Source organism: Quercus suber, unplaced genomic scaffold, assembly GCF_002906115.3.
Source record: "Quercus suber isolate HL8 unplaced genomic scaffold, Cork oak 2.0 scaffold_362, whole genome shotgun sequence".
In the NCBI taxonomy this organism is placed as follows: Eukaryota; Viridiplantae; Streptophyta; class Magnoliopsida; order Fagales; family Fagaceae; genus Quercus; species Quercus suber.
The window spans coordinates 389,351-415,387 of record NW_027069814.1 but is presented as its reverse complement, the minus strand read 5'-3'; the positions used below and the strand labels follow the sequence as shown (position 1 = coordinate 415,387).

General features: G+C 35.9%; 2 protein-coding genes across 2 annotated transcripts; one reads left to right on the top strand and one right to left on the bottom strand.

Moving 5' to 3' along the window:
• Positions 1-2,762: 2,762 nt before the first annotated feature.
• Positions 2,763-6,193, top strand: LOC111996128 (PI-PLC X domain-containing protein At5g67130). Its single transcript, XM_065760335.1, has 9 exons — positions 2,763-2,860; positions 2,941-3,006; positions 3,100-3,219; positions 3,325-3,462; positions 4,374-4,463; positions 4,936-5,239; positions 5,402-5,625; positions 5,780-5,872; positions 6,009-6,193. The coding sequence occupies exons 1-9, from the start codon at positions 2,852-2,854 to the stop codon at positions 6,069-6,071; spliced, it is 1,107 nt and encodes a 368-aa protein (XP_065616407.1). The 5' UTR covers positions 2,763-2,851; the 3' UTR covers positions 6,072-6,193.
• A 14,014-nt stretch (positions 6,194-20,207) lies between these two features.
• Positions 20,208-22,445, bottom strand: LOC111984911 (protein LURP-one-related 5). The gene is made up of 2 exons (XM_024016534.2): positions 22,037-22,445; positions 20,208-20,751 (listed from the first exon to the last, which is right to left on the bottom strand). The coding sequence occupies exons 1-2, from the start codon at positions 22,262-22,264 to the stop codon at positions 20,341-20,343; spliced, it is 639 nt and encodes a 212-aa protein (XP_023872302.1). The 5' UTR covers positions 22,265-22,445; the 3' UTR covers positions 20,208-20,340.
• Between the last annotated feature and the right edge of the window lie 3,592 nt (positions 22,446-26,037).

Below are 26,037 nucleotides of genomic sequence, written 5' to 3'. Positions count from 1 at the left end.
TTTTTTAATAATTAATTTTGAGATTTATCAAACCAAAAGTTTTTTTTTTTTTTTTTTGAAAACAACAAAAAAAAAAAATAATATATTTTTGTTCGACCTTAAAAACAATGTTGAAGTTTTTTTAGAAATGCAAACTGAACAAACCTTAAAGGTGTGAGCCTTGCAATTGCGGTAAAAGCTTGTTAAGTCGATTAGTGTTGCGCATGTGTTAAGGAAGCAAATAGTTGAGCGGACCCTTTTTAACTGTTTTGAGGAAAACACAAGCTGCAGTGGATTTTCTTTTCTTCATTTTCCTTCATCTACTTTAATTTTAAGAGTATATTGTTGCTTTTGATTCCTTAGGAATTTTTATTTTACAAATACTAGAAGACCAGCTATACTCTATGGTACTAAATATTGGGTTTTTAAAAAGCAACATATTTTTCAAATGATCATTGTTGAAATGAGAATGTTAAAAGTATAAGTAAAAATACACAAAAATATATGATTCAAATTGAGGAAAAGGTTAAAGATTAATAATGAAAATTTGAGGAATAATCACTTGAGAATCAAGATGGTTTAGTCATATTTAGAGGAAAATGGTTAATGCACTAGTAAGAAAGAATGCATTGATTCATATTGAGTCAAAAGGGAAAATGTAGATTAATACAAAAAAAAAAAAATGAAAATAACATTAATAGCAGTATTAAAAAATGATGTGTCAATTATCTTCCATTGAAAGACAAAGCATGGACACTAACCTCGAATCCATGATGGAGATTCCTCATAGGCCGACCAATGATCCCAATGCCTCTGATGACTAGCTTAGAACCATCAGATCCAACATCAAGGAGGCCGCCTTCAAAAAAATCTCTAATGGAAGCAGAAGCATATTGGACATAACCTGTGATCTTAGTGAGGAAAATCTTGCAGGACAGGCCTGTGGAGTGCATGCTGATGGGGCATTTGCATTAGGGGAAAATGATTTAGTTTGCGGAGCCAACGATTCTAGGAACCATTCTCATCAAAGCCACTCAAGAAATGCTGGGAATCATCAAGCACTCAACGACTCTATTTCAGGGCAGAATGGAGTCGAAGAGGGAGCTAATGGAAGCATGGAAATTGAGGGACACAAAGGATAAATCCTCACTGTCTCATTTTGACCCTAACACCACACCTTATAAGATCATGAATATCCTGATTTGGAACTGTAGAGGTGCCATGAAGCCTCAATTCAGGAAAATGGTTATTGATCTCGTTGAATGGCATATGCATATAATAATGGTATTTACGAAGACAAGGATGAGCGGAGCAAGAACAGATGAGATCATTGAAACTTTACCTTTTGATGGAGCTGTGGTAGCTAACATGATTGGATTTGCTGGTGGGATATGGTTGCTTTGGCGCGTGGACCTAGTCCAGGTTGATGTTTTGGCAACCACTAAATAAGAAATCCATGCTCTTATCCGAGTAAGATCTCAAACCTTAAACTGGATTCTTAGTGCAATCTATCTCGTCTAGGTTGCTTTGTACTTCCACTGCATGTCTGGGTTATAAGGTCCACGTGCCTTTTGTCTCTTTTCTCTCTTCAAATCTGCTTTAATTCACTTTAGCTGTGCTGCACGTCCTGAGGATCCCGAGCCTCTGGCAGCCTCTGGGGATCCCGTCCCAGCTCTTTCACTGGAATTTGCTGGACTTTTTAATGGCCTTTTTTGCTGGAAATCTGAACATATATAAGGCCTTGATGTTGATTCTTCTTGCTGCACGAATTGGGCCTTCTTTATTTTTTTATGGAGTGGGCTTTATTGTGAAATTTTGGACCTCAACACAAGTACATAGAATATACTTAATCCTGAAATACCTATTTATAATAGAAAATTTTGAATTTTCCTAGTGCAGCTCCAACCTGATAGGACTACTTTTCATATGAATCTCGAAATACCTACTCCTTGGTACACGGTAATCCAATCTGTGACTTCACTTCACACAATTACACTTTGATTATTGAAGGCAGTAGGTGTAGCAATCTTGATTGAAACATTCTAAACTTTTTAGTTCTGGAAACTCAGCTTGATGCAAAATCCTAGGCGTACAACGTCGCAGTCGGTTCTCCAGTATAGAGTGCTCCGAATTTGAAAATCTCTCTCTATGATGTCACAAAGTAGTTCTCCTAGATCTCTAATGAGGACGACCGTGAAAAGTACTATTTAATTTGTTCTAGTATCCTTTTTCTTTTTTTTTTGAGAAGGAATTTGTTCTAGTATCCTAGTGCATGAATTTTGAGGTTGCCACTTCATCTGACATAAAACATAAAAGTCAAGATTCATGAAACTTGATTGATCAGCCGGTGTGAAGCTAGTGTCAAGGTTCAAGTGACCTCGATCAATCGGCTAGTGTCGAGACATCAAAGATGACACTATTTTGAGTAGATTCTTAAGTTATTTTCTTGTGTCTTCAAATGTAGTTCTTTAACTACTTATAGAAACTAAGAATTAAGTCTCAAATACATTAAAAATGCGTTTTAACTCAGATTTGCCATCATACAAAATTGGACCCTAACAGTGACCGTTTTATAGCGATTTTTTGTTGTTGATAATTTGCTAATTACAACAATGAGGAATGGGAATTTGATCCCAAGTTACCTGATATAGGCAGGGTTGGATCCCCAAAATTTTTTGCTTTTATTTTTGTGTAGGGGGTTCCATCCCAAGTTATTTATTCGACCGTAAAAATCTTTAAATAAAGTTATTATTGGGGAAGCCAAGTTTTAAGCACTTTTATCTAATAACTATACATTATTTCTCAAAAAAAATAATAACTATACGTTATAAAATTTTGGGGAGGTCGTCTTGGCTCCAACATAGGTCCATCCATGATGGAGGTATTTACCTTTCTACTCAGTATCCTTTTCTTGCTTTCAGTGCTTAATCAAGTCCTCAATACTTTCGTATTTACCTGCAGAGAATAATCTTAGCTGCAACTCTGTGTGTGGCAGCTCTTCTCTTTGGCTGTACCACTGCGGGCAAGGTATAAAAGAATCAATCAAAATCATCATCCTAGATAGGACTGAACTCTCTCTTCTTTGTACCAATTTCTTGTTTATCAATGGTCTTTTAACAGGAGGGACAAACATGTTTCCAAAGCCAAAACTGCGACCCGGGTTTGCACTGTGAGATTTGCCTCTCAGCTGGCTTAAGGCCACGCTGTACTCGAACGCAACCCATCAGTCCCACTTCTAAGGTCTTCCATACTCATTATTTTTGTGTCTTATTGGGTTTTCTGGTTTTTCTTGTTTAGGACGAGAACTAATATTTGCGATGGTGTTTATGAATTTATGTTGGCCAGGTGAAGGGTTTGCCGTTTAATAGGTACTCATGGCTTACCACGCACAATGCATATGCGAGGATAGGAGTGAAGTCTGGGACAGGCTCTATAATTCTGGCTCCCACAAACCAGGAGGACTCCATTACTTCTCAGCTCCAAGTACGTTAATTAATTTGTTTTTGTTTTGTTCTATTGCCAGAAGATTTTAGATTACTTTTTCTGTATGGTTTAACAGAAAAGAGAGAACAATGCAAGATAAGAGCGACTACTTAGAAAATATGAAAAATAAAAGAAAATTGCAGAGACAGAAAGATTTATAGAGGTCAATTTAAGCATATTCGGTTGAATAAAGAGATTCTATAATAATTTAGCGGTTTGAACATCCTTCCTTGTCGGTAACAGTGAAAGCTCTCTTTTTCTTTTTTCCTCTTCTTTTATTTATTTTAAATGTGGTAATTATTATTATTATTATTATTATTATATTTTTTGAAGCCATTTTTATAATTCATAGCTATAGGTTTTAACCTTTTGGAAACAGAATACTTTTATATATATATATATAAATAATTGATAATTATAATGGGAAAAGAGAATTTATTTCCTCTTCTTTTATTTATTTTAAATGTGGTAATTATTATTATTATTATTATTATTATATTTTTTGAAGCCATTTTTATAATTCATAGCTATAGGTTTTAACCTTTTGGAAACAGAATACTTTTATATATATATATATAAATAATTGATAATTATAATGGGAAAAGAGAATTTGAATAAAGTACCAATTGAAGTATAAGGCAAGATTTCTATTTAAATCTAACGTTAACCAATGTTCGTTTTTTAAGGGATTCACTGATTTCTAGAATTATGAGGGAAAACAGAAAGGTCACCCCTAGTGTGTGTGTGTGTGTTTTTTTTTTTGGATAATTTGAAAGTAGAGACACCCTTAGCGTTAACATGGCTTTGTTGTTGCTTCTAGGAAAGGAAATGTACCATTTAATTTCAATCCAAATTGATTTCAATATCTTTGTACCATTTGGAAATGAACTATTCTATTTTATTTTTCCTAGAATGGAGTTCGAGGGTTGATGCTTGATACTTACAACTTCAAGGACGATATTTGGTTGTGTCATGGCCAATGTAGCGACGTTACAGCTTTTGTAAGTGTGCAATATTAATGGTAACCACACATACATTTAGAAAGAATAGAGTTTATCTCAAAATAGATTTGGAGGAAAACTTGTCCCATTTACTACATGGCTATTGAAATGATTGTCCACGTGTACTTTTAGTCACATTATGGATGGTCTTATGAATCACCCATAATGGATTGAAAGAAATTCCTCCAAACCAATTTGGACTAGGGATAAAAATTGTCCATTTAGGGATATGAGTTAAGCTAGCTTGAATCTTCATCATTCTTAAGAACATTGTATAAGTTGAGGTAGCTTGCATCATCGTAATGCTTAATTTCCAAGATTTTCTGTAGTCCATATGGCAACGAACTTTCAATGGATTAAAAATTGAATCTAAAATTTTCTTTTCTAGTTTCAGAAAAATCTATTAATTTTTATTTATCATTAATTGCACATAATTTAAAACAAGTCATTGTTATAAAATCTGATTTACCAGCAACCAGCCATTAATGTTCTGCAAGAGATTAAAATCTTTCTTGAAGCAAACCCATCGGAGATAATCACCATTATCCTTGAAGACCATGTTACATCAACAAATGGCCTAACTAAAGTGTTTGATGCCGCTGGCCTAAGGAAATTCTGGTTTCCATCAAGTCGAATGCCAGGACATGGTAAAGATTGGCCAACAGTTGACAATATGGTGAATAAAAATCAGCGCTTAGTAGTTTTCACTTCAAACCAAACTAAGGAGGCATCTGAAGGGATTGCCTATCAGTGGAAATACACAGTAGAAAACCAATGTAAGTCTTGTTATGCTCCACCTATTTTATAGTGTATATATATTGGACTAAGAATAGTTTACATCATGTAATAGTTTTATGGTTTAATGAACATTGTTTGATTCTCTCATAGTTGAGAATTTGGGTTTAAATCTCCCTCTCTCCATTTATTGTGCACTATAGACGGGAATGGTGGTATGATAGATGGCTTGTGCCCAAACCGCTCCGAATCGCCTCCCATGAACACAACCTCGAGGTCACTAGTTGTAGTGAACTATTTCCGGAGTGCTCCAAATATAATTGAAGCTTGCAAAGATAATTCAGCTCCGCTACTTAGCATGCTGGATACGTGTTATAAAGCAGCGGGTAATCGGTGGCCTAATTTCATTGCTGTAGATTTCTACGAGGTATGGTATTTTGCATGACAAAGCCAATAGCCTAAGAACATGATTTTGTTTTTTTTGTCTTCTTTTTCCTTCTCTTTTAATAACTTTTTGGGGGTGATAAGAGTGAGATAAAAACTCAGCAGATATATAATAGTATTGTATATGAACATTTCAGAGGAGTGCTGGTGATGGAGCCTCAGCCTCAGAAGCTGTAGATGTAGCAAATGGTCATTTAGTTTGTGGGCATGGAAATATAGCCAATTGCAAGGTATGAAATAAGAACAAATCAGCTTCCTTTTGTTTTTCTCTTTTTTAATATTCATGAACTAATTAGAAAGTTAGAAATCGGCAAAGATTTAAGTCCAAACACTTGAAGGTTATTAAAATATGACAATTGTGTGCAGGAAAATACAACTACTTCTGGAGCACCTAGCCCCTCTATCGGCCCCAATAGCCACTATGTGTAAATGTAATTAGGTATCAGTAGCGCATGAATCCAGCTTTGCATATTAGCAGCAGAAACAGTTCAAAGGCCCTGCACCCAATATATGTATTAGTTAACTTTTGGTGGTTATCATTGTCAATATGAATATAGAAATTACACTCTTCATTTTTGTTTGGAATTCTCCATTGAAAGCTGGAAAAAATTATTATTTGATGAACCTTCCCACGGTAGTGTTAGTGGGTCCACGGTAGCACACCATAGATTTTGAGTCTGGGCTTCTTTCAATTAGATGGGTTCAGTCAATTGGTTTCAACAATTGAAAGCCCCTAAACATAAAAAATAATTGGGTTCCAAAATGTAGAATCTGCCATCAAAGGGATGAGTCTATGGATTTGGATTGGCTGCAATATTTAGGGTATTGCCAATTAATATTATCCTTCACTATTCACAAAATATTTTTACGCATTTACTTTTTAACTTTAATTTATTAATTTTTTTTATTCGATGGTTGGGATTAAAAGTTGCGTATTTCAACTCTCTATCTCAACTGTTGAGAGCTATTGCATCAGGTTCAGGTATTGCACCTAATCTAAATTCGTAAGTCCAAATACTTGAAGGTTTAGCGCTTGTTGAATATACGTGGATATTGTACGAAAATGTAAGGAAAAAATAAAAGTAAAAGAATTGTGAGATAAAGAGCACTACTTGTAACACAAGGTTTCTTGTAAAGATTTGGTATTGATTTTCAAGATATATATTGAATATTCAATATGTGTGTAAAACACCCTTGAACGTTTAGACCCCAAATTACAAAATATTAATTCAAGCTTATTATCAAACAATTAATGTGCGGGACATGAACAAAAGCCAAACACAGTATTGATAAACAATCTAAGCCAAATATAATCACATCCACAACATAAAATAAATGGCAAAGATAAAAGAAGAGAGATGCAAACACTAGGACAACACACAATGTGTTATCGAAGAGGAAACAGAAGCTCTCGGCGTAAAACCTCTCCGCCGCCCTCCAAGCGGTCAATAATCTACTAAAAAATGTAGTTGGGATACATGAACAGCAATAGACCCTCTAAGCTTAATCTACCCAAGTACCTAAGCCCTCTATGCTTCTTACTCCAACGAGGTTGGGCTAAACCTTTTTCTTTTCTAACTTACCAGATTCCTCTATAAACCATAACATCAACCAATAGTCATTGGTCCCTTCTAAATTGCTTCCCTTAGCACCAAATGAACCTTCTCACAGACGTGGGTGTGATGAGAAAAGGATTTGGTCAAGAACCTCTCAAGGATGTATCAATGGAGAGGAAGAGAGTAGAGGAATTTGAATAGTCTCTTAGTGAAGATTAAGGATGAGGCAATCTTATTTTTCTCTAGAGTTTCTCTCACAAAATTCTCTCTGGAAGCTCTCTACATTTTGTGTATATAAGGGTCTATATATAGTGGTGTGTGTTTGGAATACGAAGAGTCAGTTTTTACCAAATAGGGTTGGTTGGCGGCTTGGCCTCGCGGCTTGTCCAAGTCGCAAGTTCAAGTCGCGAGGTAATGGCCTGGCCAGCCTGAGACTTTTATCTTGTAGTGCGACAGCTGGCGTGACCCTTCACCTTCTCACATGCTTCTCATGTGCACAGCATTTGACGGCTTGCAAGCCGCGAGTCAGTCGCGAGTCCTAGGCGCGAGTCAGTCGCGAGTCCTAGGCGCGAGTCTCTGCTTCTTTGCACAAAAATGAGCAATTCTTCACACTCTCTTCACACACTACCCTTACATGAATCCCACCTAAATACAGGGTTACTAAGTGCTAAATTACAAGCAAATTGGCACGGAATAAAGCCAACAAGATGGTTGATAAATTTCAACCTTACATATATTTTCATGTAATGAATGCAATTACACTCATATTTTATATTAGCATGGTAATCACTAAAAATTTGGACATGCACTAAATGGATGTAATTGCAACATATTTATATGGATAATTTGATAATGATTATAGATGAGAATCCCTAGAAGAATATAAATTTCTTGAAAACGTATAATTCAAAATTCTAAAGCATGTATTCCATCAAGTTACAAACATTGGTGTGTTTGAGTTAAAACAGTTCAAACACATGGTACAATTCTCTATAAATATTTATTAAAAGAAAGATTTGTGAATAATACAATTTCTTCGTGTGTGTGTGTTTTTTTTTTTTTTGGAGAAACAAATACACACACAAAGAAGAAGAAAAGAGGTTTTTAATGTGTTTTTAGTACAAAGTCAAAATTTATATTTGCTATTGTAATGTATATGTTGACAATTTAAATCATGTAAGGAGTTCAAAAGAGCTTACAAAAACTACAACTTACTTAAGGAATGAATTTGAGATGAAAGATCTTTAAAAAAAAAAAAAAGTGTTTTAAGTTGCAACTTGAACATTTTCCAAATGGGGTTCTTATTCATCAGTCAACATATAAAAAGAAAAAGAAAAGGGTCTTGAACTACTTTCAAATTGCTAAGGCTCATCCTTTGAATACTCTAACGGTAATCCAGTCATTTTAAGTAAAGAAGGACCCTCTTCACCCTAAAGAAGATGAATAAAAAAACTTTTGGTCCTGAAGTACCACACCTCTTAGTGCAATCGGTTAATTGATATATATCGCGAATTGCCCATGACTTTGACATTATATTTTCAATCAACTTACTAGCAAGTCTAGTTTTGCATGAACTCAAAAGACAAAAGAATGTGGTAAAACATGTATTATTTTATCTACATGGAATAACTAATATGAGATTATTTTATTTTATTTTTTAAATATGTCAAATCCATCGTTAGTTGGAATATACAGATATAGGTTTATTTATTTATATATATATATATATATATATATTTAAAGGTTATCTTTCTATTCGATCCACACAAAGGCCCATTATAAACAAGATATCTTTTTAACTATGGTAGCACTGCTATTGCCTAAGCAATTCATGAATGCATTTGATTAATTGAGATTAAAAAACTAATAAAACAATTTACCAAATCGAAAGGTCATCTATTTTCTTCTCTTTTCTTTCAAGAACATGGAAGATCAAAACAAAAATAAATATATTTTTTCAAAGATAATACTAAACATGCAAAAACTAATGAAGGATTAATTATATCTTACTTCTAGTTTGGATTAAGTTTGATTTGTCAACATTTGGTTTTAAAATTGTATTTTATCCGCTAAAGTTACATCATATTGTATTTTTGGTTCTCAAAAAAATGACTAAGTTTGTATGTGTAAATTGTAAATCGTATTCAAAGAAAGTTTTAAAAAAAAAATAGTACATATCAATTAACCCTTTAGTTGGTAAAGTATAATATATTTTTTTTGAGACTTAAAGTGCAATTAAAAAAAAAAATCATAAGTTGGCAATTCAAAAACCTAGATTATAGGAGTAAAATGTAATAGTTAATTCCTAACGGATATAGCACAAATTTGAAAATATGGAGCACTCTCCCTCTCTCTCGTGAAGAACAGGAAAAGCTTGCATGCAGTACCAAGAAAGTAAAGGATGTCAACCATGCAGGATATTGTGAAGGCCAAGGCTCAGGGTCGTCATCTCCTAGTCACGCGGGGGTGTTGGTCACCATAACATCTCGTTCAAGGATAAGCTACTGGGTGAAATACCCGGTGCTTATATGCAGGCTTTTAACTTTGAGGATCTCATGGATGACGATGGCGAGTCGGACGAGGAAGTTGAACCACTCCGGCAAGGCTGCATAGCCGTGAATTTTGATAAGGATTTTAAACAGAAAATACGCACCGTGGGCGAGAGCCTTGATTGTCAAGGTTTATGGACAAACTGTTGGATTAAACTTCCTACAAGCTAAGATTTTGTTTCTTTAGAAACCAGCTGGGAGGCTGGACTGTGTAGACTTAGAGCAGGGCTTCTTCCTTACAAGGTTGTCTCTGAGAGAAGACTTTGAGAATGTTCTGAAGAAGGGTCCATGGTTCATTGGAGACCATTTTTTATCACTCAGACCTTGGGAGCCAAATTTCAAGCCTGCTGCAGCCTACATATTGTCCATTGGGTTAGGCTGAACGGACTACCTATTGAATATTATCATGCTGAGGTGTTGCAACACATTGGTAAGGCGTTAGGCAAGGTCCTAAGAGTTGATACCTTTACTGCAGCTGAGTCTAAAGGTAGATTCGCTAGATTATGTATCCAAATCGATGTGGGTAAGCCATTGATCACCACCATTTTAATAGGGAAGCTTGAGCAACCGGTTTTGTATGAAGGCATCCAAAGATTGTGCTTTGGATGTGGTAGAGTAGGACATAGACGTGAGAGTTGCCCATATATTATTCGGCAAGAGTCACCGTGCAAGGCGGCGATGGAGGATGAATCGGGTTTGAGAGAAGATAGCTTACACGATATGTGTGATGCTAACAAAACAAGGATTGAGGTGGGGACCGCAAATCTGTTACAGGACACTAAGCAAGAGAGTGCGCAAAGGAAATGCACATGAAGGGGTGTACAGTCCTTGGGTTATTGTGGCTAGGAGGAAGAATGGGACAAAGTCACATAGGAGTGGTGGGCCCTCTGCTGAGAATAGGAATGGTTTTGCTTTTAAGAGTAATGGTAAGGGGGAGGCATCACAGAGGATACGGTATCATGAACGTGAGGATAGAACTGATAAGCCTAGTGGGCCTCCCCGCGAAAGCAAAAGAAAATTATCACCTATTAGGCTTGTGGACAAAGCCCAATTGGAAAGGTCTATCCAAAGAATAGGTTCCAGGCCTACAATTGATGTGCAATCAGGTATGTCCTAAAACCCAAGTTTGAGTGAACCCTTGTTTTCTTCAACTCGGGCTGGCCCTGTCCAAGTTTTACTTATGTCCAACTCGGTGAAGGGCAAGAAGGGGATTGCACGTGCAAGGGCTTCTCAAGTTACCTAAGCTGGTGCCGCTGAAGTGGCTGGGACCAATGTTTCCTCTACACAATTAAACAATGGAAGTGCTATGCATGAAAGGATCGGGGTTGAGCTTTGTAAGGAGTCTCCCAAGTCGAGGAATTCTAGTCACTGTCAGCGTGATACCGTCGTTGTGTCAGGGGTGGGTGATCTTTGTAGAGGCCGGAGTGGTAGCGCCGAAGATGATGCGAGTGAGTTACCGAGGAAACCCAGCTCGGATTGTGGTCTGTCTCAGCACCAACTTCAAGCCAGCAACAAAACAGTTACAATTTCTCAAGCTAACAATGGTATTTAGATTACGCATGGTCTTAAAGGAGATATTTTTGGGAGTTCTGAAGCTCATGATGATTTTCTAGTTCAGAGAGGGTCAGACGAAGAAGGGTATGAAGCGGTTCGGATGGAATTTAAAGAAGGAGGTGATAGTGGGACCTCTGCTTGATGATTGTCTCACTCCAATTTTATATTTTTTTCTTATGAATGTTATTATTTGGAATTGTAGGGGCGCTCTAAAGCCTTCTTTTCAGAATCGCATTAGGGAGTTGGTCCAAAATTATAATCCTGTAATTTTGGTTGTTATGGAAACTCGGGTTGGGGGAGCTAGAGCTAAGGAAATTACTGATAGGCTTCCCTTTGATGGACTTATGCATACTGACACTATTGGGTATGCTGGTGGGTTGTGGGTGCTGTGGAATTTAGATAGGGTGGAGATGTCTCCTTTGGCCACTACTGAGCAAGAAATTCATTCCATGGTCAAGGTACATTTTTCTGATGCTTGTTGGTTACTCTCTGCTGTGTATGCTAGTCCTAGAAGTGCTGAGAGGCATATTTTGTGGAATAATCTTATTAATGTAGCAGACCTGCATAACATGCCGTGGGTAATAGATGGGGATTTTAATGAACCTTTGGTTGATGGTGATAAATTTGGGGGGAGAGCGGTGAGTGTAAATAGGTCTTTGTTGTTCAAAGAGTGTTTGGATAAATGTAGTATGATTGATATCGGGTTTGTGGGGCCCCATTTCACTTGGACAAATAGAAGGGAAGTTCAGGCATTGATTCAAGAAAGGATAGACAGGTACTTTGTCAATCCCAGCTGGTGTTTGTTGTATCCGGAGGCTAGAGTTACCCACCTTACTTGATGCCACTCGGATCACTGTCCTGTGTTATTAGAAATGCAACCGGGTGTAAGGGGTGAGAAGAAAAGACCTTTTAGGTTTCAGTCTTGTTGGCTGTTGGATGCTACTTTCCCGGACATTGTCTCTCAGGCGTGGGTAGGTGCAAACTACCTTGTGGATGCTATTGATAGTTTTACAAAGAAAGCAATGGATTGGAATAAAAATCAGTTTGGAAACATCTTTAAAAAAAAGAAGAACCTGATGGCTAGGATTAATGGTATTCAGAAAGCCATTGCTACCAAACCGTCTAGGTTCCTCCTAAATTTAGAAGATGATTTCTATCTAAGTATTAAACAAAACCTAAGTCTTGCCTGACTCCTCGGACCACAAGCTTTGGAGAAATTAGCACTTTAAATTACCTTCCTAAGACTCGTACAAGATATTGGCCATGTATGGCTCCCCGGATCATATGCTTTGCCCAGATGCAACAAAGAAGTAAGTAAATGCAAGTTCATGAGCATCACTTAAAGGGTTTAAGGTACATCGGACTCATCTGTTATTTGGTAACCATTTGAGCATTTTCTTAAGATCAGTAAGTTTTATTAAGAATAATGCCTAAACTTTAGGATCAAAGGCATATTTTAATAATTGTTGTAGACTTAGCAATTTTTAACCCATTTTATGGCTGATCATGTATGATAGAACCACTTTCTGAATACCTATATAGGTTAAAGAGAATAATTGGGTCTTATTATTACATTTATTCAGTATCGGATAAGGTATAAGTTATGTTAACACTAACAAAATAATCATGGGAATAAAGTAAGTATGCCTAAATTTCATTAAATGAAACCTTAAAATAAAATAAGTGAATTATGAAAAGAGTAATTTGATTACAAATTAAAAAAAAAAAAAAAAAAAAAAAGAAAAAAAGAAAAACTACTACGCAACAATTTATTTCCACTTCACTACAATCTTGTCCTTGGAAGGTTCGTGGGCAGGTTGGTTGGAGGCTGTTTCAGGGGCTTCAGGGCCTTCGCTTACCAGATCGGCTTTAACAGGCACAATAAGGGAAGCAAGGCTAATCTCTGTTGTTTTAGGAGTTTTCTTCTCGGCAGGAGCGACTTGAATATCAACTGAAGGCTCCATAACATTATGGGCTACTCCCTGAGTAATATTCTTCTCTTTGTCCATTGCTCCAGAATGCTCGATCTCCTTGGCAGGCCTATAAGAAGAAACTGGAGCATTGGTAGCACCGTCTGTACTATCCTCTGCCACTTTAGGTGCAGCATCAACCCCCAAGGTAGAAGGAGCAGAACGCGAATGACAGGGGGATAATATACATTCTCTGCCTTTCTAAGTATGGATGAATCCTCAACCCTAGCTTGGTTGAGGGCTTCATACCATACTTGGGAGTAATAGAGCCTGCATACCCCTAGGACCTTGGCCCTAAGATTGGCCTCGGTCTCTACCACACCTATGTCATATTCATCTTGTTTAGCCTACTCCCAAGCCTTTTTCACTTCTTCCTAAGCCTTTATTGCTTCTGCCTGAGCCTTCTCAGCATCATCTTTGGCCTTCCCCATTTCTTTTAATTTCTCCTTGAGAGCATTAACTTGTGCTTTGGCAGCGGTTAGCTGATCCTCGGCATTGCGCAAAAGGATTCTTTGGCTCTTAGCTTGCTTTTCAGCACCCTTCAAAGCTGCAGCAGTGCTTTTTCTCTCCCTCTCCTCATCCGTCAACTTCTCTCTGAGGTCCTTGATAGTCTTATCAATAACCCCAAAGGCTTCAACAGCTGCGTTGCGCCTCGCTTCCTCCTCCTTCATTTGTCTATAGCAGGAACTGGCTACCTCTTCTGCCCTAAATGTGGCTTGAACAGCCTGTCAAGAATGGAAACACAAGGTAAGTTGAGGACATAAGGTGAACAATTTAAAAAAAAAAAAAAAAACACAGTTAAAAGCCTTACCATGCCTAAGTACCTCTTCAAACTAAGGAAAACCTCGTGTCTCCTTAAGTTCCTTAATTCTGCCATGTCATTGAGGAATAGTAGCCCTTGTTCCACCATATAGCCGGCCTTCCTTCCTTGATAGTCACGGATGGAGGCATCAGCTAGCAAGGGTTCCCCATCTAACATGGGATCAAGGGTCCATGCTGGAGGTGCAAGAGGATCACTCCTTTTCTCAACGCCCCTCTGCCCCACTTTAAGCTGTTTAGCTATCCTTTGGTTTTCTTCTTCTTGGGTGGGGTGACTCTTCCCAACATCCATCACCTTCTTGCCTTTCGTATCTCTTTTTCTTTTCAACCCAGCAGGTTTGAGTTGGAGGAGTTGTGCAGGTTGAGGAGGAAGAGGAATTTGTTTTGAGGAGGAGAAGGGGGTTTGTTTTGGGTTGCTTTCCCAGGTACATCTATCCCCGACTGAGATTCTATCAAATCCAGGAAACTAGTCTTTTGTTTGCATTGAATACCCATGTCGCCTTGACGGGGGTCGCCTCCTTGTTGTTGGCTAGATTAAGCTGTGGAAGAAGGGCCGAGATCACCCGAAGTGGTCTCTGGAGATAAGGGTTGGTTAAATACTTCGAACCGTCCTTAGAATCGGACAGCTCAACAACTTCTTATTCTTCTTTTTCTTCCTTTTTTTCTTTCTCTATTTCCTCTTCCTTAATCACTAGATGGGAGGACAAGGTCCCTACTATAGATATGCCTTCAAAAATAGGGCTATATCCTGAGTGCCCTCAGGGATTGGACCACTGGCTAGGAAACCCGACGCAGCAACACTGATTCTCTATAGCTGCAGGTCCTTAGCTCTGATAACACACTTAGGTGCCTGAAAACTCTTTAATATAGGGTCGTAGCCAAGGATACGATGAGCGGTTCTGAGCTGACCGTCATTGTGTACGAACACCTTGGCTCTCAAGATTTTGTCCAAACTCTCTTAGTTTACTAGGCGGAAATGAGGCACAGCCGCTTTTGAATCTACAAAATCAATCAAAATATATATATATATATATAGTTAATAAAACATAAGCAATTTTGAAGTTAAAAATCTAAACTTGGAACCCCACCTGGTTCCCCCTCCTACGTCGGACAAGGGAGGCCATCGTGCCATTCCCCTGACAGTATCAAAAAGTCCTTTTTCATACCTTTGTTGGACTCTGCTAGGCATTGAATAAGTCTAACTTTGGGATACCTAAAATTTAGGTAATACCCTTGCCCGGTAAGACGGAAGAGATTGTAAACCCAGTTAACATCGTGGTGGGTTAACCCTAAGCCCATTTTTTCATTAAAGGCATCTACACTCCCCAAAATCCTGAACATATTAGGGGCGCACTGAGTTGGGGCTAACCTATGAGGTCTAAGGTAATCCCTAGTCATGGCACCCATAGGAACTCTCATACCCCCCTCTATGAAGGCTATCATGGGGATAATTACTTCCCCCTCTTTTCTATCCTTAAACCATTGCCCCTCTGCACAATACCTAATAGCTACCGTTGGAGGAATCCTATATTGGATTTTGAAATTTTCTAACAACTCCGGAGAGTCAACCAAACACTTAAATCTACCCATCCTTAGAAAAGATTTGAGAAAAGTCAAAACAAATCGGGAAGGGGAAATGGAGCCGAGGAGGAGAAGACAAAAGAAAAAACAATTGTATAGGAAAATAAAAGATAAAAGTTTAGGAAGATTTACGGAAAGAGTAAGGAGTCCTCGGACAGGTTTCTGGGATTTATAGGGGCACAAACAAGTTAGAGAGGTTTGTAGATTCAAAGTATGTATGCTGAAATGAAATGAATGCTAAAGTGGTATGGATGATTGAATTAAGAGGTATTTATATCAAAGTAAGGATTACGAGCGGGATAAATCCCGCTCATTTCCCAGTGGAATTCTCAACCGTTAGATTTGCATCAAGTCATAGATCGTGGGGGACAGGGAGCCACACAAATTTAATGAAGGCGTGCCTCAGACTCCGAAGCATCAGGGACATGCTTTGGATAGTTAAAAAGGCGCTTGTACCATCATAAGACGAAACTTGACAGGCCAAAGATTATCTTGAGGATATCAAAATCGTCCTTTCTGCCCAAGAAGCTAGGAAGTAGAATTTTGAAGGGCTATTGTAGGGGTAAAAGGCCCAAAAATACACGCCCACATATGTGGTGGGCCTGAGGCCCAGGCCCAGGATAAGGAATCATCCGAGGATGAAAATACTGTAAAAAGGGGCCTATGATAATAGATGAAGAGAACAATGTTAGTCATTGTAGTCTAAGAGGCTTTGTCGAGGACGAGATCCTTCTCAGCTACCCAACACCGAGGTCCGAAGATGTGATTTACCGACAAGAGCAGCCTTCTAGACCATTCCGTGGAGGAAGATAAGTACTAAAAATAAATAGAAAAGAGGATGGCCATGAAATATCTCCAGGAAAAGTTGCTACTGTGGACGACTAAATTTCTCATTCGAAATGAGTCAAACAAGTAAAATAATGTCACAAGTGCGAATTTGTATTGATGAATGTGTGATACAATTCTCTGTGATTACAAAAGAGTGATCCTCTGATTCGATCTCCTTGAAAGATTTATTGATTGGAGTTGTGGTAATGTGATTTTGATTTAAACACCAAATATACTTCAATTTGGCTGAAGAATGGATCGAAGACCTTTGAAACAGAATTACAATGAATCTCTGGTTATGAGCTTGTTAGAAATTCTTTATTCTTCATGTTCTTCGTACGTTCTTCGTGTTCTTGGTGCGTTCTTCGTGTTCTTGGTGCATTCTTCGTCTTTTGAAGATTTGTGGTGGAAGTTCTTCGGGGCTTTAGAGGCTTGAATCCGTAGAGCTTCATTGATTTGTGGTTTGTAAGGTTTCTGGAGGCTTTTGAGCTTGATTCCAGTGAACTTTGAGATCTAGGAATATGATTTGGATGATTCTTCTTTGAATGTTCTTCGTATTTGAAGGTTTGTGTTGGAAGTTTTTCGGTGCTTTAAAGGCTTGAATCCGTAGAGCTTCACTAATTTGTGTTTATTGAGGTTTCTGGAGACTTTTGAGCTTGATTCCAATGAACCTTAAGATCTAGGCAAGTAGTTTGGATAATTCTGCTTCGAATGTTCTTCGTGTTTGAGGGTTGAAGGCTTCAGGGCTTGATTCCAGCAGAGCTTCTGGACTTCTGAATCTTCTCTGATGCTGCTTGTGCTTCAGATGGCTTGGTGTCCTCTCTCCCAGCTCTTCCCTCAAATGCCTTAGGAAGGCTTTTATTTATAGGAGTTTGGAGGTGGGTGAGCGACACGTAGCGAAGTCTGATTGGTGACACATGTTACAGCTTGATTGGTCTGCTTAGGTCATCGCTTACACGTACGAGGCTGATTATGTCATCGCTTACACGCGCGAGGCTGATTATGTCATTGCTTACACGTGCTGATGCGTGATTGGTTTTTGCATGACACTTGGCAAATTTCTGTTGGTTTCTGAGTATTGATAGCAAAACTTAGTAGCAATATTTGGCACTTTGTAATTGGCTGTATTTTATGGACTTGGTAGTGTGACGTGTCAGCTTGTGATAGGTTGGGAATTTTCCCTGTCTATAGCAAACTCCGCATTAAATGCCCGGCAACCAACACTCTAGCCGCATTAATGAGGAAATGATGCCTGAACAGTGGTTTTCAGCCTTACAACTATTACCTAAGAGCTTTGGGAAGTGGTTGATGGGATAAAGATCGATACCAGCAAATCTGACCTACAAGTTGATGGTAAAAATGAAAAGGAAAGATAGTGTATAAAGTAGAAAGAAGGAAGAAAGAAGGGACGAGAAAAAAAAGGGAAAAAGAACAAAAACTACTTCTATAACCATTATCATCCAATATATATATAAGAACAGAACTTCTCGGACTGTGCCGAGGACAAATTTTCTTACTCAAACATACTTTTGTTTTATTTGATTGACTAATAAACCAAGCCTAGCTATTGTTTCATTGATTAGAGCCTAGTTCTTCGACCCACTTTTTACAAATTTATTGTCTTGGACTTATTGGGTTTGAATCCAATTACTTCTTGGGCTGGGGATCCAAATCTAGTCCTCACACTAAATTATATTCATCCATATATTTACCATATTGTACACGTACCTTATTTTACGAAATATGTTTATAGCAAATAAAGCCTTTAACTTATAGAATAGATTAAACTATTATATTATATAGTAAAAATTGGGTTATAGTAGTTCAAGTCACATACTGTGCCCATCCAAAAAAAGACAAAAACTCACATACTGTGAGTATCTTATCTTTACACTACATGATACCTCTAATTACAAAATTTGGTAATTTACATAATTACCATTATGTTTGGGTGATTAAAATACATGCCATCAATGAGTCATTAATATTAATTGAAAATAAAGTATCAATAGTTCAACTATCACCTCCTGAGCTCAAATCCTATCACCTCCAACTATCAATTTATCAACAACAAAAAAAAAATTTACATAAAATGTGACTAATTTTTATTATTGTTCTATTTTTCTTATATTAACTTTTATATATTTAGATATGTAAAGTGATGTTTAAAATTTATATTATTTGAAATTTATTAAATTTTTATATGTTTCATAATTTTTAAGACTCTAACAGTATAATCTATAATTTTTAAATAAAAAATCACGATCTAACATAGTAACTTGTTTACAAAATATTTATATTTTATAAACTGATTGAATGAAGAAAATATATATATTACGAGTTATGTAAAAACTAATTTAGTGTAAATATTTTCATTATAGATGTATAATTTGACCTTTGAAGATGATAAGAAGGTGGTCATCAATGCAATGGTGGATATTAGAATCTTAGTTCATTCTAGTCTTGATTCTAATATTTTGTTTAGTGGATTCATATAAAGAAACAAAATTGTTGCTAGATGGCCACTTTGAGCATCCATAGCAGTGGAGCTAAAAATTTAGCTATTTGACACTACAAAAAGTTACTTTATCTATTTTACTTACTCACTTTACAAAACATGTTACAGCAGTAGATTTATTTTAGTTTTCAACACAATAAAATAATATAAACAACACAATAAAATAATATATCTATTACAATAAAATAATATATCAAACCCAATAAAAATTAATTTCCCTATAACTCACAGTGCAACGATGATCATCCACAACCCATAGCAACCATCAAAACCACCATGACCTCCCATTAGTTCACATCACCCATAGCACCATCAAAACCCAGAAACACCATGATCCACCACCGACAACCAATCAAAAAAAAAAAAAAAACCCACTATGATCAACCCAACCAATAGCCCACTAGATCATTCACAGTTGACAAAAGCCACAATGATCAACCCAACCAAAAACCCAGATCAAAGTCAGACAACCACTACCGTCAAAGGTGAGAGTTTCAAAGAGTGAGTTTGAGAGAGTTGAGAGCATCAGAGAAGTGGATCGACGACATGGGTTTGAGGCGGATCGACGGCGTGGGTCTGAGGCTGATCGGCAGCTTGGGAGCTCGACGAAGTGGGTCAAATGGTGGGTCAGTGACGTCGAGCTTTGGTGGGCGGTGACGTAGAGGATCGAGTTGGGCCAACGACAGTGAGCCAAAGAGGTGAGAGTTTGAGAGAGTGAGCTTGAGAGAGTTTTGAGAGAATGTGAGACAAAGAGATGAGAGCTTAAGAGAGTGAGTTGAGAGTGAGTTTGAAAGAAGCACAGTTGAGAGAATAAAAGAATATAAATAATTAAACAAACATATATTATTTTAATTCAATTGAGAATAAAAAATATATATATATATATATAATTAAACAAACATATATTTTTTTAATCTGGTTGAGAAGAAAAAAAAAATGGCTCTCAGCTATAATGCACAACCATATATAGTTGTGCATTGTAACAATGAAGGTAAGAATTTTACGTTTAGCTCCACTGCTGTAGTATGAATTTTTGTGTTTTGGTGAAACTAAAATAGTTATATAGCTATTTAGCTTTACTGCTGTAAGTGTTTTAGAGTGTAAAGTGTTTTGTTTTGAACACGATTTCTTTTCAAAAAAACAGAAAACAAAGTGCTTGGAAGTCTAAGAGAGAAAGAGTTCGAACTACGGAGTTAACAGTATGTTGTAATTATTTCTCAAAAATGAAAAACAAAAGCCAAAAATAACAATAAATGAGAAAAACGAGCGCATCCAAATAAACTATAATTTAACTTGAAAAACATACCCAAAAAAAAAAAAATTTCAGGAGGGTGGAATTGGATCCTCTACGGTAGGATCCACCTCTTGTGCAACATCATCAGCATCATCACCGTGAATTTGATCAAGAATAAGCACCAATCCCATAGCGAAAGCACTATCAAAGCCAGGCTTGAGACACAACAAAAAGACATCCTTCCCCAGCATCACATTAGTTGAGGTGTCCACTTTTCGTTTGATCTCAACCACAGGATCCCTAGATGAGTTGTCCATCATTTTACAGCATCGATGTGCGAAAGAGCCTTCGATGTGATACTCCTCTTCAGGATCACCGTGAACCTCTACAACCAGGCTCGACCGTCTGATTATGGATGATCTGCATAGACTGAAAATTGGTTCCTGATGTTCTGCTTTCTCCCCTATGTATCCTTCCCAACGTTGATGAAGGCTCGGTTTCTATTCCAAAACACCCCCTCATTCATTAGTACACTCACAACAGTATACACATTATAACTGATTTATTACAACAATATGAGATGGAGGATTTAAAATTTGATTATGCTCGCAGACTATGTCACTAAGCTACAATACTCTTGACATTTCTTTGCGCAAGGATGAACTAGTCATGATATCAAGGGTGCTTAGACTTAGCTTTGTCTAATTACTTTTTAACCATATAATTCAAAAAGAATGCTTCTTTAATACAAACTAAGAGTATGGCTTTTGGGCACATACGAAGAAAAGTAAATATTGCGCAGTTCATTTGCTTGCAGGGCAAGCAAGGTTCTTAGAGAATGAAGTGGTTTGATTGGAAGAAACACCCTAGTGTATTGCAGAATTAATCCAGGATGATATGTTGTAGTTTTGTAATGGTTTGCTATCATTAATGAAACTATATAATCTACTTTCATTTTAAAAGAGAGAACATAAAAAGAATTTCAAGTTATTAAGCGTGCGTTTGCGTGCAAATGAATGTTAGTGTTTATGCGTTTGCGTTTTTGGTTGGGCCCTACAATACTGTTCATGACCAAGCCAAAAACTCAACAAAAACGCAGATAAGTGGCACTGTTCACGACCCACGGCATTGTTCATCATTAAAAAAAAATTTGTTACAGTATTTTTAGTAATAAATTTTTATTTTTCAATAAAATAAGCGGTATCTAATCAATCTTTAAGATAGCAAGTTGCAAGTTGAAATTGGGAAATCATTTATATATAGACTAGTTGATTTCATGACTATTTTTTGTATGCAACAATCACAATAAAACGTCAATTGTAAAAATTATTATGTGCCTATTCGGCTAGACTTATTGTAAAGTAAAATCCATTATAAAATATTCAGCCCAAAAAAAAAAAAAAAATACACATGAAATCTATGCTTATCTTTTGATATATTGACACAAAATTCTTTTTTTTTTTGGGTAATGTTAAATATGGTGTAAAAATAAATTGGTGTGATTGTGTGTAAAGTGTAAATTGTGTAATGGTTAAAATTTATTTGTTTTAAGTATTGCTACTCATTACTAAAACCAAAAAAAGTATTTCTACTTATTGTATATTTTTATGCCAAATTCACAAAAGTCAGGATTGTGAAAAAATAAAAGTAATTCAATACTTATAGCAATTTGCTTTACTTCTAATAATAGCCTACTGCTATATATACTTTCCAAATAGCAACTAGCAATTAGCTCAAAAAACCTATCAAACAGACCAACCGAAACAGTGGTGAGCAGTAACCAACCTTTCGTAGAATAGTGAGGAGGCATTTTCCAGAAGAATCCATGAGAACGAGTTCATCTTTGGGTGTTGATTCGGGACCATACGAATCGAAGCGGTACAGAATCTCTCCGTGGAGATCGTAGACGATGAAGCCATCACCGGGGAAGAACACTGAGGTCTTGTGGACTGTGAGATGGGTCTCTTCAGGGAAGCAGAATTTCTCATCCACTATTACAACCTTATTATTCATATTCTTCACTCTTGGAATCGCAAGATTCGCAACACCGCATAAAAAAAAAAAAAAATTGGTAGAAATTCGCAGGTTTCAAATGGCCGGTGTCAATTAAAGGGGCATGGAGATGAGTTGTGGGTGTACTGTGGTCCTTTTCTTCTTGCGACAGTTAAGGTCCAAGATATAATCAATTATAGTATTCTAGTATTTTTTTTTTTAACGGTTCTTCTAGTTTGAACGTGCATTGCTGGCACACTTGGACATAACTTAATAGGATTTATTTATTTATTTATTTAATTTACCTGTTTAAGATGTGTCAAATTATATGGTACTAGATTTTTTTTTTTTCCTGCTTACATAAAAAACTAATTGATATCTTAGTTTGATAATAAAAAATACAATTTTCGTAAAAATGGACACTATTGGTTAAAATTTTATAAAATAAAACAAAACAAAACAAAACAAACTTTTATTTTTTTAATGTTAAATTGCAAATGACTCATAACACGAGTGTCAGCCTACAAGTTGCTCTATGTTCTTGGATTTGGTATGGATGGAAAAATATTTGTTTATGATAGTTCATTTAAAAAATAAGACAAGTTTAAGCTAAATCTAGATTCGATTATTCATTCTCAAAAAAAAAAAGAAAAAAAAAGAAGATATTTTATTATTAAATAAATCAAACTCAAATATATCAGTTTGTCCATTCAAAAATTATTGAGTATAAAACTCAAATTAAATATATGTAATTGACTAAAATATTGTATTCGTTCTAAACTTTGCATGAATTTCATTTTTCATTCATATTCTTAAAAAAAAAAAAAATTGTCCTTAAATTGTTTTAAATTTTATTATAATATTTTAAGGCAAAAATAGGAACAAAAATGAACCTTTTTTTTTCTTTAATTGTTTAGAATTTTTTTTTTTAAATATCTTTTGAAAGTTTAGCAAAAGTATAAAATTTTCAATAATTTAAGAAAAAAAAAGGATCTTTTAAAGTTTAAAGACAAAAAAAAAAAAAAATGAAATTCATGGAAACTATTGTGGTGAAAACAATATTTTACCTGTAGGGTTAAGGGCTCAGATTGTATATTGGGCCTTGGGCCTTGGCCGAGAGTATGGTAATCTGAGAACAAATGAATGGTGTTGGATGGGTCAAGCTTAGAATCTAATAAGTGAGATACGAATGGGAGGGTGGTCCGAGGAGGAATTCTCCTCGGATAGGTTAAGTACGGCTCAAATGTGTATCCTAAGGTTCAAGGTAACCTTCCAGGAAGTTCCAGTGATAGGGACGTGTGTCTTGAGTGTACCAGAAGGCTGTGAGCTCAGAAATATCCAAGGGAAAGCTGTTACTACCGCATTAAATACTTTGCAGCTAATTTTCTACCTGCATTAATATAGAGAAAACCCTTAAACAGTGTTGCCTTAGCTATCCCAACTCACAGAAAACTTGAGGGGGTGTCTGATGAAACAAGCACTCAAGTAGTGACTTAAATGACCAACAAATGTAGGACCAAGATCGTAAAAAGAAGGCTATATAACATGAGAGACCCTCCATGAAGAAGGGGATCGAAAGACTAGTAAGAAAAAACACTGTAACAATTGGAATTATATTTGTAACCTATTTCAATCAATATAGACTGGAACAAACCTCCTCGGATTGGTCTGAGGATAAATTTACTTTGAGAATTTATGTTCATCTTTGTTTGATTATCTTTAAAATCCATTCTAATTGTTGTCCAACTCATTAGAGCCTAGTTTTCTAACCAATTTTCTACAAATTTATTGTTCTGGACTCACTAAGCCAAGATCCCTTCATATTTTTGAACTTGGGCTCCAAAACGTGTCCCTACACTACCCTATACACACACACATGATATTGGATGGTATAAGTTTGTAAATAATTTAATTAGGTTTCAAATCATATATAATTTATTGATAAAATAAAAGTCCATTTAATTATAGAAGTATTTTATTTTAATAATACAATGTTGGTAAATCTAATTAATTTTTTATTAGTTGAAAATCTCTCAATCTAAGTAGATCAAAGAATATAATAAATTATAATTTATTCATTACTAAAATGGGATTTTATATTTTTAAGGAAAAAAAAACTCTTTTTTTTATTTTTTTTAAAATGGTGTTGACTATACATGGGAAGAGAATAAGTTGATAATAATGTGGACAAACTTGAGTTTGTTCCATAATAAAATGAAACCAAATTTAAACATATAATCTAGTTTATTATAAGCTCAAATTTAACTCATATTTGAAATAAAATTAAATAAACAATCATAAACTTTAATTTATTTATTTTTTCGCTAAACATAAACTTTAAATACTTGATTCAACTAAAACTGGTTTGGACCCATATTCACTGCCAAAAGTCACATGTTCCAATGACATTATCCAATCTTTTTGTGACCAAAAGTTCAGTTCAAATCTTCTTTTACCTCTTGCAATAAAAGTTGGAAGAAAAAAAAAATCTTGTTTCGTACCATCACTATGTGAGATTGCATGACCCATCGGACATCCGCCATCACATCTCATACGATAGTATGAAAGAATATAAAAAACCAGTATGGGAATATTATTTTTTGGTTAAAAGTATGGGAATATTATTTCTAATTTTCAAAGGTTTCTATGAAACTATTATATAATTGTGCCAACTGCCAAGTAATAAAGAAAAGTATTATTATTAATCTTGTTGCTTTTCTGATGTCTTATTACTCGATTAGGTGCTTGGGCTTGTCTTTGAAAGAAACTCCTAGACAGATAAAGTTTTCGTTATTTTCTTATTGTATATATATAGCCGGCCCCCACACAACAAGAGATCAGATCTCCAAGATAAAACCCATTTTTTAATTCTTGGTAATCATAAAGTTCAATTGCAAATATCCATTTTATCCCTTACGATTTACGAATATAGCTATTATTAACAGCCAACAGTCTTGTATTTCAATTTCATCCCATACATAACAACCCTTATTCGAGTCTCCTCCATGGCTGAATTGGCAAATTCTTCCTTTAAAATCCTAAAACCTCAAACACTTTTATCAAACAAAAACTTATTTTATTTTATTTTTCTTATATTGTGTACTTCTAAATTTTATGGAACTTCATCGGGATGGAATAAAACTATTAGATTGTATACTCAATACTGTAATTGAGATTATTATGAAATATAATTTGTATGGAAGTTGTTTATAATTATTATAATTAATGTGCAGCCTCGTGCATATGCACAGATATAATTAAAAATAATCACAAATATATATATATATATACACCGTATGATTTAGTATTTAATAGGTTTTAGACTCTTCGATTTATGCATCCAATAATTCACTTGTCACAAAAATTTAAAACTTAGATAGATACGTGGTATAAAATTAGACTCAAATTGAAATTTAATTGGATTTGGACTCTTTAATTGTATGGGCACGATTTACAGCCCAAGCCCAATATATATGGGATTGTGGGTTAATGAGCCTAATACAATAAATTTGTATAGAATAGGTCAAAGAACTAGGCCTAGTGAATCTAACAACGGCTAGGATGGATTTGAAGGACAATCATGCAAGAGCGAAGCACGTAAGGTTGGATTAATGTATTGTCCGAGGAGGCAAATATTTGCATAGATCAATGGAACTGATTACAAGTGCAATTCTGGTTGCTACAGTGTTCTTTCCCTCTTTTTCCCTCTTTTTCCTTTCTCATGAAGGTTCTATTACATTATATAACTCCCTCCGGACCATCTTGATCTTACACTTGTCAATTATTTGAGTCCT